Raw genomic sequence first — 20,041 nt, 5'->3', positions numbered from 1 at the left:
GTCACATGTCAAAGTTGACAGACAAATAGAATCATTACAACCAAAGTTGATCTAACTCATGGTTGAGATTTTTATCAACATGATGATAGCTTGGGATTTTGCTCACTTTGTAGAAATTTAAGGCAATTCAAGCACTTTATGTCTCTTCAAGGCAGAGATTGCTCCATCTCTGGTAATATACAAAAGCTATAATTCTGCCTTAAATTTGAATTGCACTTTATACTTACAAAGTACCATCTTATCTTCAAAAAATTATATTTGGTATTTAAAACAAATATACTGTATCTATTTCAGGGTAAGGGCAGAGAGAAGAGACTATCCCTTTATTCTTTATGATTTACCAAACTAGTGGATGAAAAAAATTATACTATGGAATGGATTTATGCAAAGCTAAGCAAATGTAAATAATCAGAAAATTTAAGTCTTTCAGATGTCTGGTACTTTGAGGGCAAGATATTTGCTAAATTGAGAGATAATTTTTTTTTTTTTTTGCTGGAAGTTATTCATATGCCTGGCCTTATCGTCAATGAATTAATTTCTTTGAAGTTAATCTTTAATTGAGAAAAAAAATGTAAGCCGATTTTCTTGTTCTTTTTGTCCTCCCTCCCTTGCCCACCCAAATCCAGTGACCTAGATGGCTGGTCCCCTTGCTGTAAATCACATTTTGTTGAGGCATAGTTTGTTCAGAATCAACTTCTTAATCAGCAAGGACAGGAGTTTCATTTTGGAGCCTTCCTTCATAGTAGTTAAAAAAAAAAAGAGAGAGAAAAGGAACACTGTAGTGGTTCTTTCTCTTATAACTTCAAAAATGAGTGACTGGAGAAGGCCTTTGTTATGAACATTTTGCATGTTAACAATTTAATACCTTCTCTAAAATTTATTTGATTCAGAAAATCTTTTTCACGTTTTATTTTTATTTGGAATGAAATAAATCATTTTAAAATTTTTAGATTTCTATCCAGGCAAACATGATATCTAACAGTTATCAAAATATTGGTTTAATCTCCAACCTTAATTAGGAATATGAAAGTTTAAAATTCATTATTAGCTCAAGTAGATGCTGGTGAAAACTTTTCCTCTTTTTCACCTCCCTTCCCCCCATTATCTGATTTATTCTTTCATCCACTCATTTATTGAGTTCTAACCATGCTTAGGGCACTGTGTTAAGCTTGGAAGAGGGGACACGAAAAAGACAAATTCTCTGTTCTAAAGGAGCTTGAAAATAATGATGACTTGAGTTTGGAATATGGTGGTCTCTGCAAGAATTACAGAATGTGGCGATAAGGAGGAGGCTGGAAAGTTTGGTGAGTCACTCTGGCTGATAGAGAGGAACCCTGTCTTGCAGTTTGCGTTAAGACGCCAATATGGCCAGAATAAAGTTAACAGAAGGATGGGATAAGTTTCGATATATGAAGTCCTGGGAGACTTTTGGTGGTGGAATTTGAACTGTGCTCTGACAGTTGGAGTAAATTAGAAACAAGGAATGTAGAACTTCAGAAAGAGCCTGGGCTGAGTGGCTGAGGCACAGGAGGGAATGTGGCCTGGCTTGGATAATGGAGGAATAATGAGGGATAAACGTTGACGGGCAGGCTGGATCCAGATTATGGAAACTCTCAAATGTTTGAATGGGGAAGTGGCACTAATTTCATAAGTAATTGGAGAATGATGGAAGAGCAACTTACGGTTGAGATTTATATGCTGGCTGAGGACGTTTAGGAAGAATATCCTTACGGTAATGTATAGGATAATTTGGAAGACAGAAAGTTGTTTTATAAGTCTCTTGGAAGAGTCCTTGTGAGAGACATGGCAAAAGGAAACCTAACATAGTGAAGACAGTATGAAATTGGGAATAGGAAGACCTGAGTGTGAGTTCCAACTCCGCCACTGCCTAGCTATGTGGCCTTGTGTACTTTCTATCATGTAATCTCTCTGATTTTAAAATTCTCATCAAGTCAAATGGGGAAAATTCTATTTCTTTGAGTTGTTTTGTGAATTAAATGAGATAATGATTAAGAATGGTCTAACTCAGAAGGGCGGGGCTTTCGAACATTTGGTAGGAAGCTAGGAATGTCAGAAGTTGGGACCATGTAGGATGGGGTTATTGATCTTTCTGCAGGGCAGTCCACTGAGAGTGATGGCTGGAATTCTAAATAATGACTTAGGTCTAAAAGGGTATGGCCTTGATATGTGAGAGGATCAAATCTACAGGGACTTCTAGATGATGTAGCTAAGCAAAATCAAATAGTTCCAAATCCTTAGGCCTTGGGACTCGGGCCCAGCCAGCAACTGGGAAAGGAGACTCCCATGACAAAAACTATGTGGAATTTTGGGACTCTGCATTTAGAAAAGAGCTACAGTTCTTGTTGGGGAACTTGTAGAGCTGTTTAGTGATTCAGAGTAGAAACCTAGTTGTTGAAGGGGAAACAACATCTTCAATGGACCATAGTTACTTAGGGTGTATTTTAGGTACTGAGATTCTAGGTCTGTCCCAGTAAAAGTAGGTCAAGGACCATAAGGAAAACATGCCCTGGTCAGAATCATGTCAGGAATAGGGTGGGGCAGAACCTCCAGGGAACGGTTTTTCTCTTGCTGAGCCAGGCTCTGACGGCTCTGGAAAATATTAGTTGCTGTTGTTATTATTGTGATGGCCGTGAAACTGGAAATAAGAAGGTGAATTCGAGAGACCTTAAAAAGTTAATAGAACCTGAGAGATCACTGGATATTGGTTGAAAAGGACGGAGAGGGGAGTCAGCTGTAACTTGGGCATTTTGCCCCCGACTACTCTGAATAACGGGAAGCAGGGAGGGTGAAGGCTGTTTTTACAGAGGGGCCTGGAGTGCTAAAGGACATGGTGGAATCAGGCAGAAGGGCAGAGGGAGAAGCTGAATTGGACCTGGGGAGTCCCCATGGGGCATGTCCCTTAGGGATGTGGAGGTCCAGGGAAATGTGCAAGTCAGAAAACTTCAGAGTTGACTCATTGTTCCTCCTTTTGTGTTTTCTCCCCTCCGGTTGCCCACAAAAACAGGGATATAATTCTTCTGTTTTCCACTTTAGATTATCTTTAATATCTTAGAATGTTAAACAATTATTTTTGGTTTCTTGGAAAGGTGGTTGCAAGGCTTTTCTTTGAAAATGAAATTTTATTTGAACTAGTCAGACTGACACGTGAGCACCATGTGGTTCAGCGTTTCATTAGGTAGTGCCGTGGATGGTAGCATTCAAAATAAAACAAAACCACAGATTGGTGAATAACATGGAAAGAATAAAAATAAAAATACTCCGTAAAAAACCTCCCTCCCTTTTTTTTCCCCCTAAAAACAAGACCCTGGGATGTTATACTCTTTGCAATTATTTCCACAATTATTTTTTGATAGAGTACCTCAGAATGTATTAAGCAGAAGAGATGAATCAGTTGTGAAACTGGTTTTATAAATAACCCGGATCCAAAAGAATTATCCTAGGTGATGGCAGCTAATGCCAGAGTTCTTAAATACCTAATGGGGAAGTAGAGGAGCATAAATATAAATAGGAAGGGAATGATCACTCATACGTGTAGGAAATTTAAATAAAACTGAACTAGATTATTCATAAAGGGAAAAAAGTACAATATACATTTCAAAAAATAACCTCATTCAAAGTGCTGAAAATGTAAGCTTCATCTGAACTTTGCACCAAATTGTTTTTATCAGTGATGTCTATTGTTGTTGGTAGCGGTGGTGGTGTTGTTTTTGAAAAGTTTCTAAGACAGGTGTCTCCATTATGTTTTAATGAAATGAGAAGACACTGCAAAATCATTTTCTATACAGGCAAATAATTTTCATAGAAGAGGTACCTAATGAACAATCTGATAAGACCTCAGTTTAAGTGATTTTAGCAGGTTCTGCTATGAATGTTGACTGCTTAGTTGTGGAAATCTCTATTTATAAAATCATGGTTTGATAAAAAAAAAAAATCTAAAGTCTGAGCTAACTATAAAGATATATTCACAGGAAAAAACCCAAACTGGTAGAACTTACTCGAAATTGGAAATCAGTTTCTGGGACTCTTTAAAAAAAGACTGGCTATAATATGAGGCTCACTATAAATCAGCTCTTCTGGGCTTCTGTTTATCCAAGGATCTTTAGTACTGAATGTAGATGAAGTGTCTCATGATAACATCGTTCACATCAGTGGTAGGAAGGTTGGGGCTGATAGGAAGGTCATGGATGGTAGCATTCCATGGAGAAGTTCCTTCTCCTCCTTTTTTTGGCCTAGGGTCTAATATAGCATTGGGTAAGTAGTTAATTGCTTAATTCATATTTATCAATGAATGAATAAATAAAATCTGTGCTTTTTGAACATATTTTCATGTTTTTATAATATGGTTATGGTGTATTTAAGCATTAAAAAAACTTTTTTTTTTTTTTTTACCAGAGAATACTTTACTTTTTTTTTTTTTTAAGATTTTATTTATTTATTTGAGAAAGAGAGAGAGATAGCGAGAGCAGGAACACAAGCTGGGGGAGTGGGAGAGGGAGAAGCAGGCTTCCCGCGGAGCAGGGAGCCCGATGCGGGGCTCGATCCCAGGACCCTGAGATCATGACCTGAGCCAAAGGCAGACGCTTAATGACTGAGCCACTCAGGTGCCCCGAATACTTTACTTTGAATTGACTTATGATTCCATATAACTTTGATTTCATCTTCTTATTGATACTCCTCTGTATTATGACTATGGCTACAAAAACCAAGTTCATACTAGCTTAAGAGGAAAAAAAGGTTACTGTCTTATATAACTGGGTGGTCCAGAGGGAGGAAATTGCCTCAAGTGCAGTTAGATCCAGAGAATCAACCCATGTTCTTATGACCTCTCTTTGTCAATTTTACCTATGATTTTGTTTTCCTCATTCTTTCCTTGTTCAAATGAGTATCAGATGAAGGTAATTGCCAAAGATTTCAGGCTTTGGGACCAGTTAGCTTTGGAAAGAGCGAGCTGTTATTTTGGGGCATCAGTATACTCTGTCCCAGACAAGGACTCTGAGTCAAGTGCTCATTCCTGTCACATATTTAGACCAGCCAGAGTAACATGTCTACCCGGTGACAAGAGGTGGGCAGCAAAGCGAAGAGGAAGGCATCATGATCCATAGCCTCACTAAAGACCACATGGAGTGGAGAACAATTTCCTCAATACAAAGGGAACACTGTTCATACACACGTTAAGGGTGAAAAAGTGTTCTTGGTAGGAAAAAATTCAATAGCTATTGCAGTCCATTATATTCAAATACCTTTAAAATATTTTTGCCATATATTCTAACAAGGCACTTCCTTCCAAATTCCAATAAACTAAAAAGTACAAATAGAAAATTTGTTTTGTTATTCATTTTATGTACTGAAATTTTATAATCTTATCTTGATGTCCATAGTCCAATGCTCTGTTTGCATTTGCATGATAATTTTACTTAATAATATTATTCTTTTTCTTTCTTTGATTGGGACTGTAGTTTAGGAAAATCAGATCTACTTTTAATAAATATAGCTTTGTGATATTTTGTGAAAAAACTAAACTGGTACCATTGGGTTATATAGCCCAAATTAAGTGCCAAATGTTTATTTCTTAACACCAGTCTGTTTGGGCTACAAAAGACGACCTTTAGAGGCTCACCTGTTCTTGAAAGCAAATTCAATCAAGTGGAAGGACATTGAATAGGAGGATAAAATGGTTAAGATTTATGGCTTAAATGTACCACCAGTATAAATTATAATGGATAAATGCGTGATTTCTCAGTTATATCTTATTTTTCCCCCAAATATAATAATTCCCAATTTATTTGGAAGCATTTTTTGAATACTGTGTTTAAGACACTTTTCTGGTGTTGGGTTACAAATATGGACATGGCACCCTTGACTTTTCTAAGTTCACCATTTTCAGGCATAGGTTTTTGATTGTAAAGCTAACAGGAGAGCTGGTAAGCCTTTGTTTTTCTATTCTTGTGGCATAGGGAAATATTTTATTTGCCACTCTGGATTTTGAAAAATCAAACAGAACAAAGACTTAGAATGCTTAGCAGATAGATTTCATGTTTCAGTTAACAAAACAAGAGAGTGGGCAAATAGGACTAATATGAAATACTACATGTATCAGAGTGAAAAACATGTTGGGATTCAATTTCTTTAGATTCTAAAACAAATAGTATATTTGTTATAACTTTATCCATAATTTCAATGTGCTTTTTATGGGAAGTCTATTCATCCTTTAAGAAAGCATTAAATGCTTATTCTGAGTTTGTGCTGACCAAAAAAAAAAAAAAGAAAAGAAAAAAAAGGAGGCAGATAAGCTTTTGTTTCAAATCACAATCCATTTTTTGCAGATTTCTATGTTGTAGTGAGAAAGGAAGACCTGCTAATATGATTTGTTCTGAAAATTCAATTGTGAGATACAGAGGAGCTTAAACGTCATTTGGGGTTTTTGTGTTGCGATTTGTAACATGGGCGCATTTTCACCAACAGTATAATCAGAACTATTCATCTGTTATGTTTGGAGCTGAGAAGAGTAAAAGGCAATGATTATAACTCACATTCTTCCTTAGATTTCTTAGAGTAAAAGTTTGTTTAAAAATTTGTCACTTGTGCTTATACAACTTGCTTACTTGCCAAGGAAGAGAGAATCCATTTTTAGCAATGGGCCAGTGTAGAGCGTGCTGTATTGAGCAACTGGTATTTTGAAGCTCCAAGCATTTTTTAAAAAAATGAACTCATCCAAAACATGTGCTTACAAATAATTTTTTAAAAGATTTTATTATTTTAAAGTAATCTCTATACCCGACGTGGGGCTCGAACCCTCAACGCTGAGATCAAGTGTCGCATGCTTGGTGGACTGAGCCAGCTGGCGCCCCATGATTACAAATTATAATTGTTTTTCATTGACGTATTACCTCTTAAAGAAAAATACATTTGATAGGGATGTTTGGCAGCCAGAGAGAAAATAAAGATCATCTGAATATTGAAAGCTAAAAAGCAAACAAGGGAAGATTGTGAAAACATCCTTACAATTGTCTTAGCTGCTTATTTTATGCATACGTATGGCTAGTTACTAAGGCTTCATTTTGTTGGGACCTTGGGGATAATGCTGTTCAGTGATTTTTCCTTATGAGATATAAACTTGGAATCCTTCATATTAGGATGAACTCCTGCAGTGCTTAAAGCTGCTCAATGAGTAAGGAAAAAAAAAACTTGCTTTTTTAGATTTATTATTATCCTTACTGATATTTTCTGACATGTTGTATGTCATGGAAATTAGCAGTTTCTGTTAAGGATATACCTAGGGTACTTGTAAATTATCTATAATGTTCTATTGTAGATGACGTTATGTACCCAAAGTTGGTGTTAGAAATTTATTGCTACAATGAATATTTTTAATTTTTAATAAAGTTGAAGAAAATGTTATAGATGTCTAGGTAGCGTATTGAATTTAAGTGTAATGAAATAATCTATTTTTGGGAAAAAATCTTTAATATTTAGAATTGACTTTTACAAATGAGGTCACAAAGGAAACCAGTCAATGGGATTTAATTTTTTTTCACTTTTCACATAACCTATCTAGAATTAACCTCTTTTCTTAAGATACATGTATATATTAAGTTCATGTATCTTTTCGTGTTGTTTTTATTATTTCTTAAGTTTTTTTTTCCATTTGGCTCATTGCCTTATCGGTGCCATTGATTACCAAAGTTTGTACTATGCAAAATAAGCTTTCTCTTCACTGTGTGTGACTGAAGATGTGATTTGATTAATTCAGGTAGCGCCTAATTAAGCTCTATATTTTTTATATGCTTAACTGTTCAGTGTTACACACCTCATTTATTTGTCTTATAGTCAAAATGCTCATGCTTTTTATTAGAAAGTTTTATATTTACTTTTCAATTAATTCAATAAACATTAATTGAGCAGCTGCTATTTTTAATATATTGTGTTATCTACTTTTTATATTAGATTGGGTTTGAATATATGGTATCATTCATTAAAAAAGTGTTTACCTAGTTTCTTCTGGAATGGGCTCTATTCTATTTTCCAAATATAATAACATTCCTATTGCCATTTAGAAATTGGAAAAAGTACAGATTTTAAAATCTGTTTTGGTTTATATTAGTTGTGGGAAATGTCTTTTTTTTAAACTGATTGCTTGATCTTCAAACCATAAAACCTAGATATGTCTCCAACATTCAACATCAACTTCAAAGACGCTGCATGTCCTAAGTCATATGCTGCCTTCATTTCCCCATCTTAACTCATCCCATGCTAAATTTTTATGTTGGCTGTATCTCAACAGTTTTCTACTAATTAATCCCATTTTATCTTAAATGCCAGAAGAAAAAGGCCACAACTATTGACATTCAGGCCATAATAGGGCTTTTACTACTTCTTCCATGTTCCATATCTGTTATTATAACATGTGTGCATTATGTAAACATGCTGAGGAACTTACAAGATCTTAAATCAATATATGGTTTCATGTACATCTTAAAATATCTCAGAAAGAAGAAATCAAATACGGTGCTCTCTGGTTATTTCTGCTGGATAATACTGCCACTTTACCTGATTATTATTCAGTAGTTATAAAGATCTGACTGTAACTTTATTTATTTATTTTTTTAAAGATTTTATTTATTTATTCATGAGAGACAGAGAGAGAGTGAGAGAGAGGGGCAGAGGGAGAAGCAGGCTCCCACGGAGCAGGGAGCCCGATGCGGGACTCGATCCCAGGACCCTGGGATCATGACCTGAGCTGAAGGCAGACGCTTAACCATCTGAGCCACCCAGGTGCCCTGATTGTGACTTTATAGGGAAGCAAGATAAATTGCTTTGTAAGCATAGGAGTGTAAGAATAGGATTCTTAAGAGTTGTGTCTGACTTAGCAATCATTCTCGCCTCCACTCCTACAAACTGCCAATTCAGGCTCCAGAGTGCATGTCTGCCCCTTGTTACTTTGTATATAAATTTGGCCTAGAGTGAAATCCTGCAACCTGACCACATGACACTAGATGTAGGCTCAATCCCAATTAATTTGGAACATGCCTGGAGTAGTCGGAATGAAGCACCATTCTGATACTTCATTCAAGTCCCTCTGCAGAGAAGGGACAGCACAATGGGCTCTACTTTGATCTTCTGCCAAACATCTATAATCTCAGAGAGGCCAGGAAGCACAAGGTCAGGTCCTAAGGCTACATCTGGTCTTACTGCTAACCGAAAACTAACCTAGAGGGAGGCAAAAATAACCTTATCTTATTCTATCCCCCTCCCTTGGCAAATAGAGAAATTCCATGAAATTAGTATTTGCAATGTACCCCGAACTAATGAGAGTATTTGGGTGATCAGAATTGCACAAATAGTGAATTAAAATTGGACGCGAAGCAATAGAAAATAATTATAATTTGTATGAGTGAATGCTGTCGTTCCACTTGTAGTTTTATCGCAAACAACTTGGAAAAGGGTTAATATTTGGGCTTTACTTTATTATCATAATACAGGGCAGGCTTGTTATCATATGTTTAAAAGGAAGCAGTCAAGACAAATACATGTTATTTTTTATTTTATTTTTTTTAAGATATTTATTTATTTATTTATTTATTTATTTATTTATTTATTTGAGAGAGAGAAAGTGTGTGTGCACATGTGCGTGGGAGAGGAGCAGAGGGGTAGAGAGAGGGAAAGGGAGAGAATCCCAAGTATACTCAGTGCTGAGCACAGAGCTGTATGCAGGGCTCGGGTTAGGGCTCAATCCCACGACACTAAGATCACGACTTGAGAGGAAAGCGAGAGTCTGAGGCTTCACTGACTGAGGCACCTAGGCGCCCCAAGGCAAATACATTTTAAATAGGACAGAATGTTTTGTTAATGAGAAAGGACAGTGACTGTGATTATAGAGATTAAATATATAAAGCCATCTTTAGGCATTTAATTCACAGTTTGGGGCAACATGTTGGAGTGTAGAATTTTTATACAAAGTACTAGAATTTAGAATTCTATGTATTTTAACTTCTTTTCTATTATAGATTTGAACTGGCTTATAAACACAAGTCTTGCAGATGGTCTTGTGTATACCAACAGCTACTCTGCCTAGACCTCTCTCTCCTGGAGTTCACACCTCATCTCCTACCCAACCTGTGCCTTGTGGGTGCAACTGTAGGTTAAAAAGTTTTTAGAGAGTCTGTGGTTCACAAACATACCTAAGAGGGAAAGAAACCAAGAAAAGAACTGCAAGGGAACAGACCTCCATCAGGCAGACATATAAGCAGACCTCATTTTCCAATGTGGGCATCCCATTTAAAAAAATTTTTTTTTAAGATTTTATTTATCTATTTGACAGAGAGAGAGAGACAGCGAGAGAGGGAATACAAGCGGGCAGAGTGGGAGAGGGAGAAGCAGGCTTCCCGCGGAGCAGGGAGTCCGATGCGGGGCTCGATCCCAGGACCTTGGGATCATGACCTGAGCCAAAGGCAGACGCCTAACCAACTGAGCTACCCAGGTGCCCCTAGGCATCCCATTTTAGAAAACATTTTCCCTCATTCTGCTTGCATTTATTGCTTTATTAAATGGTTATGCTGTCAGAATTTCCATGCATAAGGATTTTCCTGGTTTAAAAAATTTCTCTTCAGGGTATAACCCTATCTAGGTTGTTTGAAGGGTCATCATTTCATATATTTGCATTCATATATTAGTATGAATGAGTTCATAAGATGAGAACAGCCACATTGAAATGGAATATTTTGGGTAATAGAAAACCTGGATAATGATTGTGTTTAGAAAAGGAGTGTCTGTGTGTGTCTAGCAACCTAGGTGAGACAATGAGTGAGGGAGAGAGAAAGACTAACTCATTCTGTATCAGAAATTCACCTAAAGTCTGTTCCATGTCCAAAAAAGATGGAGAAAAACAAAAGAAAATGAAACAAAAAAATCCCCAACCTTCTGCCTCCTGGTTCTGAATATCCTTTCTGTTCCTAGGATTCAGGCAAGTTCTAGAAATTTATGAAACCTAAATGCCCTTAAATGCCATTGACATCATTGCTTTTATGAAAGAAAATGTGTTAGATAACAAATTAGTTTTTCTAAGCCCAGTTTGATTTTCTTTTTCCAAGTGCTTGCTGTGCCCCCAAACCAGAGTTAGGACCTCTTGTTGCTGTAATATAGCCTCTCTTGTCTTGTAGGTTCTGGATTATTCTGAGAAGTGAAAAGTACAAGTGTTTTATCTGTACAAAACAAATCCGAGTTAGAAAGCCATACTAAAATAAGACAATAGAGGAAAAATTAATCAAAAGAGAGAGGGCCCTAATCATTTGCATATTCTGTATGTTACTAATTCATAAGATGATCTAAAATGTCGACTTCTTCAAATCAGTGGAATTGGGAATTTTTTTTTTTTTTTTTTGAAGTAGGCTCCACAGCCAGCGTGGAGCCCAGTGCGGGGCTTGAACTCACTACCCTGAGACCAAGACCTGAGCTGAGATCAAGAGTCGGACGCTCAACCGACTGAGCCACCCAGGTGCCTTGGAATTGGGAATTTTAAAACAAATCTATAAAAACCCCCACAAATGTAGGTGAAAGCTTAGTGACATACTTTTGAAGATAAGAAATAAGATAGATTTTAGAGTGTTTTGATAGTATAAAAGGAATTCAGGCAAAACAGGCAGATAAATTTTCACTAGTTTGTTAGATACTAGATTTTGTAATGGTAGACTGTCTATCACAAGCCTGGAGGGTAGCAGAGTGCACTGGGTAGAACAGGCTTTAGAGTCAATCAAACTTGAGGAGATCTGACTCTGCTACTTAAAAACGAATCGTTCTTATTTCAAAAACTAAAATTAAAAAGACCTCTCTAAAACCTCAGTTTTCTCATCTATAAAGTGGGGATAAAAATAGTATGTATTCATAAGACTTGAGAGGATTAACTGAAGAAATTCAGGTGAAGCGCTTAGCATAGTTCCTGGAACATAATAAGTTCCCAACAAATTATAATTATTATTACCATTGTTAGAAATTCTTTTGAATTTTTGACTCCTGATATTTGTACTAAATTTAGGAAGTTTGACTTTTAGTAAATTTGACTTTTGTTATCCATATTAATATTTGAGGACTTAAAAGTAGGGAGTAAGTAATAATGTACCTGTTATTTTCATTTGTAATTATTCCTTAACACTAATATTACTTTTTGAGTGAACAGATGCTTGTGAGTGAACAGATGCTTCAGTAGTATACTTTTTTTCCATGGTGAGCATCAAGTTCTTTGCCAATTTATATATATATATAAATGAACTTCAGAATCTCAAATGATGCAATTTTGCATCTAGTGTGTGCATGGCTTAAAGTGCCCTGGTTTTATTAATAGCATTTGGCTTGTCTTTAAATTTGGTCTATGGTGCTATTAGCTCTCTCTGATGTCAACCAAGGCCGACCTTTAGAGGAAACTATTTTCTGTTTCTATTGAGATATAATGAAGACAGATGGCAACACATATTTGAAGAAACATCCTTACAAGATGCTCTGTTGTACAATGATGGAAGTGCAGAGTATGAAAGATAATGCGTCAATTATTGTAGATGGGACACCTGATCCAATGTTCAATCAATCAGTAACAGTATTTAATTTAGTAAAAATTAACTAGAGTGTTTAAAATATTTGTCCTCTCTTTCACTTGTCATTTAGTGATGACAATTTTAATATAATAGACCTATTTTGATATCTTGAACATTTGAACTTGTGCGCAATTGCTTGTACTAAGAATAGATTATACACTGTTTCATGTTTATGGAACTGATTGTTTAAAAAATTTAATGATGGAAACTATCTGCATACAAACATTGAATTATTTTGACTTCCAGTTATTTTCTTTTTTTTTTTTTTTTTTAAAGATTTTACTTATTTATTTGAGAGATAGAGAACGAGAGAGAGGGGGGAGGGTCAGAGGGAGAAACAGACTCCCTGCCGAGCAGGGAGCCCGATGCGGGACTCGATCCAGGGACTCCAGGATCATGACCTGAGCCGAAGGCAGTCGCTTAACCAACTGAGCCACCCAGGCGCCCCTTCCAGTTATTTTCTTAATATAGGGACTCTAGATGGTAAACTCTAGATGGAAAAACCAAATTTAGGACAAATTTTATTTTTTTAAAAATGCACACACTTTCTTTTCTCTCTTCTTTCCCCACCACATTCTCTTTCCCTCTCTTTGATTGTTTTTCATTTGGAAGTGGTTTGGGTGAACTTCGTTTCACATTATGGGTTTCTGGATTTCTGGCATTCACAGTTTATTGGAGGGCTAGATGCTTTTTCACATAAATTAACTTTATTCTGCCTTATCTTAGTCATAATATGGTTGTTGACTTGCTTAGTAGGTAGATATTTTTAATATTCTCATTAATTCATGCAGTCTATATTCCCTAAACATTTATTGGTCGTACTGTGTGTACAGAACCCTGTGCTGGTCCCAAGATTATTGTACAGTATAATATCCTCTTTTTATACTCACAAAGTTTGTCTTCTAATAGAGGAGGTGATTCATATACCCAACTAATTTAACATAAGGTCCAAAGAAATTAAAAAAAAAAAAAAATCACTACAAACTTTAGAGAAGGGCAAGTAATGTCCTGTGGGGAATTCAACTGGATTCCTTCAGATGGTGATGCCACTTTTTGACTCATGGTCTAAACTGCTTGCCTTTCAATGAATGTGTTCCTCGAGTCACTTTTCCATTCAGTAATATCATTTCTATAAAATTCATTTTATTAAAAAAAGTACAAATATTAAACTAATGTAAATGTATTCTGAGGTATCAATGTATATTATACAATTCACTGCAATATATAACCAATCTTCAGCTATTCTTAGTTTCTGCTTAACGTAACTTGATTTCTTTAATCTCAGACTTGAATAGAAAATAAATTTCTAAATCATCTTGAACCTTTTCTTTAAAATCAAAATACCTTACGGGGATAAACAGGGTCTGGCTTCAGAAATGTATAGCAACAACAGTCCTTCAGGAGAACACCATAAGAACTGATCATTCGATCTTACTGTTGGAACTATCATTTTATTTTTTGATTTTTTTTATTTATTTATTTATTTATTTATTTATTTATTTATTTATTTATATTTAGAGAGGGAGATTAGGAGGAAGAGAGTGGCAGAGGGAGAGAGAATCTCAAGCAGGCTCCACGCCCACAAGGAGCCCAATGCGGGGCTCGATCTCACCACCTTAAGATCATGACCTGAGCTAAAATCATGAGTGGAACGCTTAACCCACTGAGCCACCCAGGCACCCCTTGAACTATCATTTTAAAACTATTCAATGGATTACGTCAAATTAAAAGAGGAAGACAAGATACACACATGTGTCTTAAATATTTTGAGATCTGATTTAATTATGGTAGGAGAGAGAGCAACCAGTACAATTTTAGAAATTCACACAGGTCATTCTGGGTCGCATCTTCTTTGACATAGCCTTTGGAAAATCTTGTAATTTCTTCATGTACCTTATTCTAAGGAATCTTTAAAAAACAGTTGCGATTTCCAACGGATTCAATCTTTAAACCTCTCATAATTTTTCCTGATGCTTGAAACATTTCTCAGTAATGCCGCTAGAGGTGTGCCTAAAATAACTAATAAAGAAATTGTGAACTGAAAGATGTTCCTTCATAGGAGCCTTCTTAATGGGATCTTTTAAAATAAATTCCTTCAGACTTGCTGGCAAGTAAAATAGGTGTGGAGGCTTTGTATTTTCCTTTGACCCTTCCGTTTGCATGGCTCACTGTTCTCCTTTTATCTCAGATCGGCCAAAGCCAAAGCTATAATGCTCCATTTTTGTTAGTTGGAACCTTTTTAGCTCCATATTCCTTTAGCAAAACATTCTTGTTCTGTTCCCTTCAGAGCCTTGTTACCTGTATAGTGTTAAAATATTTAAGGATGTTACTGATTTGAGATACTTCCCCTCCAAGAGGTGACACACAATGGCAATGGTCCTCAGTTCTTTCCCCAATTCTTAATTGAACAACAGTACATAGTCCCGAGAGGAGTGAGTATTGATTATAGGAGATAAAATAGCAGACTAAGAGGAGGTCTTTGGGCACTGAAAGGTCTTTGGGTGACTATGGAATCAATCTCTGGTCATTTCTGAGTTTAAATAGACCTCATCCAGAATTTCTCAGACATAAAATTTTACTATATTTGTTTCCCAATCACTAAAGCTTCAATTGCTTTGTGAAAAGTGGATTTACTGGGAAGTGATCTTAAAAAGTACGAATGATTCCCCTTCTCAGTGAGGCATATTCAGCAGCAAACATTCCCAGCTGGGTTTTAGAGGCTGACAATTTATCCTTCTACTGTTATTAAAGAAAGCACGGAAAGCGTTTCTGTTTCCTTCCTTCCTGTTCCAGTTATGAGCAGGAGATGCTAGAGCCCACCGTACATCATCTGTCTTCAACTCTGTCAAGAAAGGAATGTCGTCCAAAGATCATCTGGAATTTGTCTGAATTTGATAATGTAGTGCAGAGCAGTTCTAAAAATAAAGACGGGATTGTTGTGTCCATTAGGAGCAGCTTATTTCATCATTGTTGTTTTTCACTTGTAGCCTTGTGCCTTGTATGGTGGTTTCTGTTTCTCGGAACAAGCTAAGAAGAGCCATTCTGTTCCTGTGCTCTGGGAACGCTGGAGTGCAGAGTCTGTGTTTTTGAGGATAATATTTGGCTCATACAAGGAGCCTGTGTTCTGCAAGTGTAACGTTTGGTGCATATAAGGAGGATTAGCATCTGTGGGAATTGAGGCTGAGACATCGAATAGAAATGCCACAGTCAAATAAAGAAGTGTTTATTTATTGATATTGTATTGAACCTCTTAATAAAAAACATACTAAGTTAGCATAATTGAGCAGGAGTTCTGATTTGCTCTCTTGTTTTTGCCTAATAGGGAAAGTCAGCATAGATTTTTATGGCTACCGAGAAAGTTTAGTTGTCTTTGTGTTCATGGCTACCAGACGCTGAGGTTAACATCCACTTTATCTGTGCTTATCTGTATTTACTCTAATCAAATAAGGATTCCTACAGAATGCAGACTTGGAATATATACTGAAGAACAGCATGGAAATTTTCTAAGAGCCTGATAGCTGTATATATGATAGTTAATAGGTTTTCTCTGCCATCTATTGAAGTTAAGGGGAAGACTTTAAGATTATTAGCAATCTTATAATTCACTTTACATGTTAGAATTTAGTTCTCTATCTTGGTCTTCTTTTTTCCTTTTTAGATACTAGATCGGTCATGCACTGAAATCCTGGAATTGCGGCCTTCAAGTGTCTGTGTAGGGGGTAAGTGGTTAGAATTTAAAAATACCATGTAAGAAATTGTATTTTTTCCCCCTCGTTAGATTATATGATTTGAAACTCATGTTGGAAAGAGAATAACAAAATTAACTTTTTTGGCATCCTTTTCTGTAAGAATTTTTAAATAATTCCTTGAAATATTTCTATTTTAAATTCAAATTTTTTAAGATTGGAGTGTTATTTTAAATAATGAACATATTGTGTGACAGGCTTTTAGAATTTTCTGTATATTTAGTTCATGTTTGAGACCTTTCCTATGACAAGTAAAATAAAATATGAGATTCTTTCTTTTTTCTGATTATACAAACAGTCATGTATTTGTGGACTTTGAGCTCTGTGCCTTGATGACCTGGCCAAAGTACAGTTCCCACCAGCTCAGGGCACGTACGGAGGTGATGGATGGGCGGATGGCAGGGAAGAAGCAGCTGGCTTCATTAGTTGGCCCTAAGAACAAACTCAGGTTTTAGCCCTTCCCAAGCCATCCTTACCCAAGGAGAATGTGATACTCTCTGGCCTATTCTGTTTCTTCTTCAAGGCTGACCTGGAGTTCATTTTAATCTAGAAAAGGAAGAATATTGGGTCTAGTGGAAGAGGAAATGTGCTGTGTAATTTCCCACAGAGCCTCTCAACTGCTGGAGATGGTCTTAAGTTCTGTATCTTGTAGACTCCCTATTTAATGGTCATTGAGATGTTTAAGAGGAATAGTGCATTTGAACATCCCAGAGCATCCCTTTGCCTTTATGATTTTACCTAATCTTCATAACAACACTATTTGACAGTTTTATAATCCCTGGTTCACAGATGATGAAACTGAGGCTGAGTGGTTCAGTACTTGCTTTAGGAATTGTCCTATTTGACTCTTGTCTGTCCGACTCTAAAGCCATGTTCTTTTCACTGAGTCACATTTTACGTTTTACCTGCACTTTATAAGTGAAATTCCTTTTATAATATACTTAATGAAGAGTGGCATAGCAATATTTTCTTCCTCAATAAATTACTATATACATGTTAGATTATGGTAGATAGGAGATTGTCTGAGAAGACTGAGAGTTAATCACTGTTAAAATAGTTAATATACCATCTTATAGCTAAACAGCAAACAGTTAAATGCCGATCAAGATATTTGATCAGTTACCCTGTTTGCCTTGCATTGTATTTTACTCTCTAACATTTAGTGACTGCTCCTCCTATATAGAGTCCTGAGCAATAAGTTGAATAAACTTTCTTTAGTGACTGGCCATAGATTGTTAATAGTCCAAAATGCATGACGTCTGGTGAGTTATAAGTTCGTATGCAAGAGAGAATGAAACCGGGATTAGTAATGTCAAGAAGCCATTAAAGAACTCCGTATGGGGTGTCAGAGATTAAAGAAAATACAACATATGACAGTTCTAAGAAACAAAGAACGTGAATAATTTTCTTTACATTCCCATACCTTAATACCTGAGAGTAGAGAAAAACAAAGAAGCTTCTTTCCTGATGTGTTTTCCTGAGGATAGAATTTGGGGAAATTTTTCTTTCTTTCTTTTTCTTTTTCTTTCTTTCTTTCTTTCTTTCTTTCTTTCTTTCTTTCTTTCTTTCTTTCTTTTCTTTCTTTCTTTCTTTCCTTTCTTTCCTCTCTCCCTCTCTCTTTTCTTCCTTCCTTCCTTCCTTCTCTGGGGACAGAGAAGATGGAGTGAGGGGAAATTTCTGTGGTATGTGGGAATAACTGTTAGGTTTCAATTCTAATATCTTGGTTACTGTTAGAAAACACTTTGCTTAAAAAATAAAATAATGCCTTCCTATGTGGCAATAAATGCTATCTTCCCTGAATTTCACTAAAGGGTCCAAGAAAGAGAGTCGGAAATAAAGCAATGTCTTCGTTGTTACTAGTGAGCTGAATACTATGAAGAAATTCATTCTGTGCACCTTGACACTTTTAAGTTATGTCTTTCTTTTGTAAAGCAGGGATTAAAATGTTTATTTTTCTTCTTCTAGATGAATTTCAGATTGTTTTGTCTGGAAGAGGATTCAACTTGGGCAGTCGGGATGGGAGTGTTCTCTGTACCTACACTGTGAATGAAACATACACAAAGAGTAGGTTCCCCATAATCTCATTGTGGCTTGAATATCTGCATAGCATATAAACATCAAGTGTTTTCTCTTCTTTTCAACTGAAATCAACCATGCTATATTTTTTAATCACGGGAGAAAGAAGTGAAGTCCAGTGATAGTACAAATAGTAATAATTATTTTTGTTATTTAATGATTACAACCTTTGTTTATAACTTAAGAAATGCCGAACCCTAGCCTAAGAGGCCTCATTTTACAGATAATGGTCTAATGGCTGAAAGAGTAAAATAATTTGCCTGTGGTGACACAGTCAGTAAAGGGCAGAGCTGAGAGTCGAACCCAGTTTTCCTGACTGCACTCTGTGTGGACGACATCATCTGCTCGATTTAATTGCCTCTTTCTCCAGATTTATTTATTATCACTCTTACCTGAAAATCTAACTCTCTTGGACTATTCTACTGCTTATTGCCTTATTTTATTCTCACTCGTTTTCTTTATCTAGTTTCCCAATAATTTTCCAATCAGCTCCTGGACAAAGGCTTTTTGTCTTATGGATATTTTATGTATTTTATATTTTTAGATACTTCACATATTTTGATCTTCAATGCCCGCTTAGCCCTGTTTGTTGCTAATTATTGTGTTTATGCAGTTAGGTTTTATTTTCCCTAATGTGGCTTTCAAAACAGCAGATGAATATGTTTTTATCTTCATTCTGCAAAAAACTCCTTCAATAGATCTTAATGTTCTGAGCATTTTGGGTCTCTTTTAAGACATTTTTTCCTCATCGATGATTATATTGGCTTCTAAAATTTTCATCCGTAAGGCAGAAGCTATAACTCTGTGAACTCTGGTAGAGTTATTTTTTGAGAGGTTCACGTACAGTTTTGCTGTTTTTCTGATGGTACTAAACACTCCAATAGCAGAGCTTTGGCTATGCCCACAGCAACTGTTCAGTGTGTGTTTGTTGGATTAACGTGCTGAGGATCTCAGCATGGAAAATGTCATGATTAAGTCCTCTCTTTCCTGTTAGAATCATCATTTTGGTAAGGCAAGACAATAGAATTTGTACCAAAATCTTCATAGTAGATTCCACAGTTGAAGAGGACAAAATAATTTTATTTTTATTCATCTGAATCTAAAGGTTAGCTTTACCTGACTCCCTTTGTGTACATATTCGATTATAGTATAAACATATTTTTTCCTTTGCTACGTAAGATGAAGTTTATTAAAGTAAGTCACTAAAGAAATAAGTGGAGTCAGATTGTATTTTCATCCCTCACATTCTGGGATTATCCATTTGATTGTATAACTTTCCTGAATAGTTAATAGGCCAGATTTTCTTTTCCCATATGTTATTAAAATTATTAGGGCAATTTAAGCATTTAGTTTTATGAAATTTATTTATTTATTGTAAGATACAACTCTCTTATTAAACTCTTGAAATAAATTCATTCTTCCTTGGATATTCATCTTTTCTCTATTGTTTTTAAATTCTGCTTTTAAAATATATATCATTTATCCTTCAGAGCCTAAGATATTTGAAAAATGGAGATGGAAAAGATGATAATTTTATAATATCTACAAATGTTTGTGAATTTAGTCTAATAAAAAACCATAGGGGCGCCTGGGTGGCTCAGTCATTAAGCATCTGCC

General features: G+C 35.9%; 1 protein-coding gene across 3 annotated transcripts in view; it reads left to right on the top strand.

Moving 5' to 3' along the window:
- The window catches only part of ANTXR2 (ANTXR cell adhesion molecule 2), a 149,574-nt gene that overhangs the window by 20,620 nt on the left and 108,913 nt on the right, over positions 1 to 20,041 (top strand). For all 3 annotated transcript variants that reach the window (XM_036069401.2, XM_078068826.1, XM_078068825.1), the window contains 2 exons: positions 16,261 to 16,321; positions 18,314 to 18,412. In XM_036069401.2, the coding sequence (XP_035925294.1) occupies positions 16,261 to 16,321; positions 18,314 to 18,412 (160 nt within the window). The remainder of the gene's footprint in view (positions 1 to 16,260; positions 16,322 to 18,313; positions 18,413 to 20,041) is intronic.

The sequence above is a fragment of the Halichoerus grypus genome, chromosome 3, assembly GCF_964656455.1.
Source record: "Halichoerus grypus chromosome 3, mHalGry1.hap1.1, whole genome shotgun sequence".
In the NCBI taxonomy this organism is placed as follows: domain Eukaryota; kingdom Metazoa; phylum Chordata; class Mammalia; order Carnivora; family Phocidae; genus Halichoerus; species Halichoerus grypus.
This window is presented reverse-complemented; position numbering and strand designations above follow the sequence as displayed.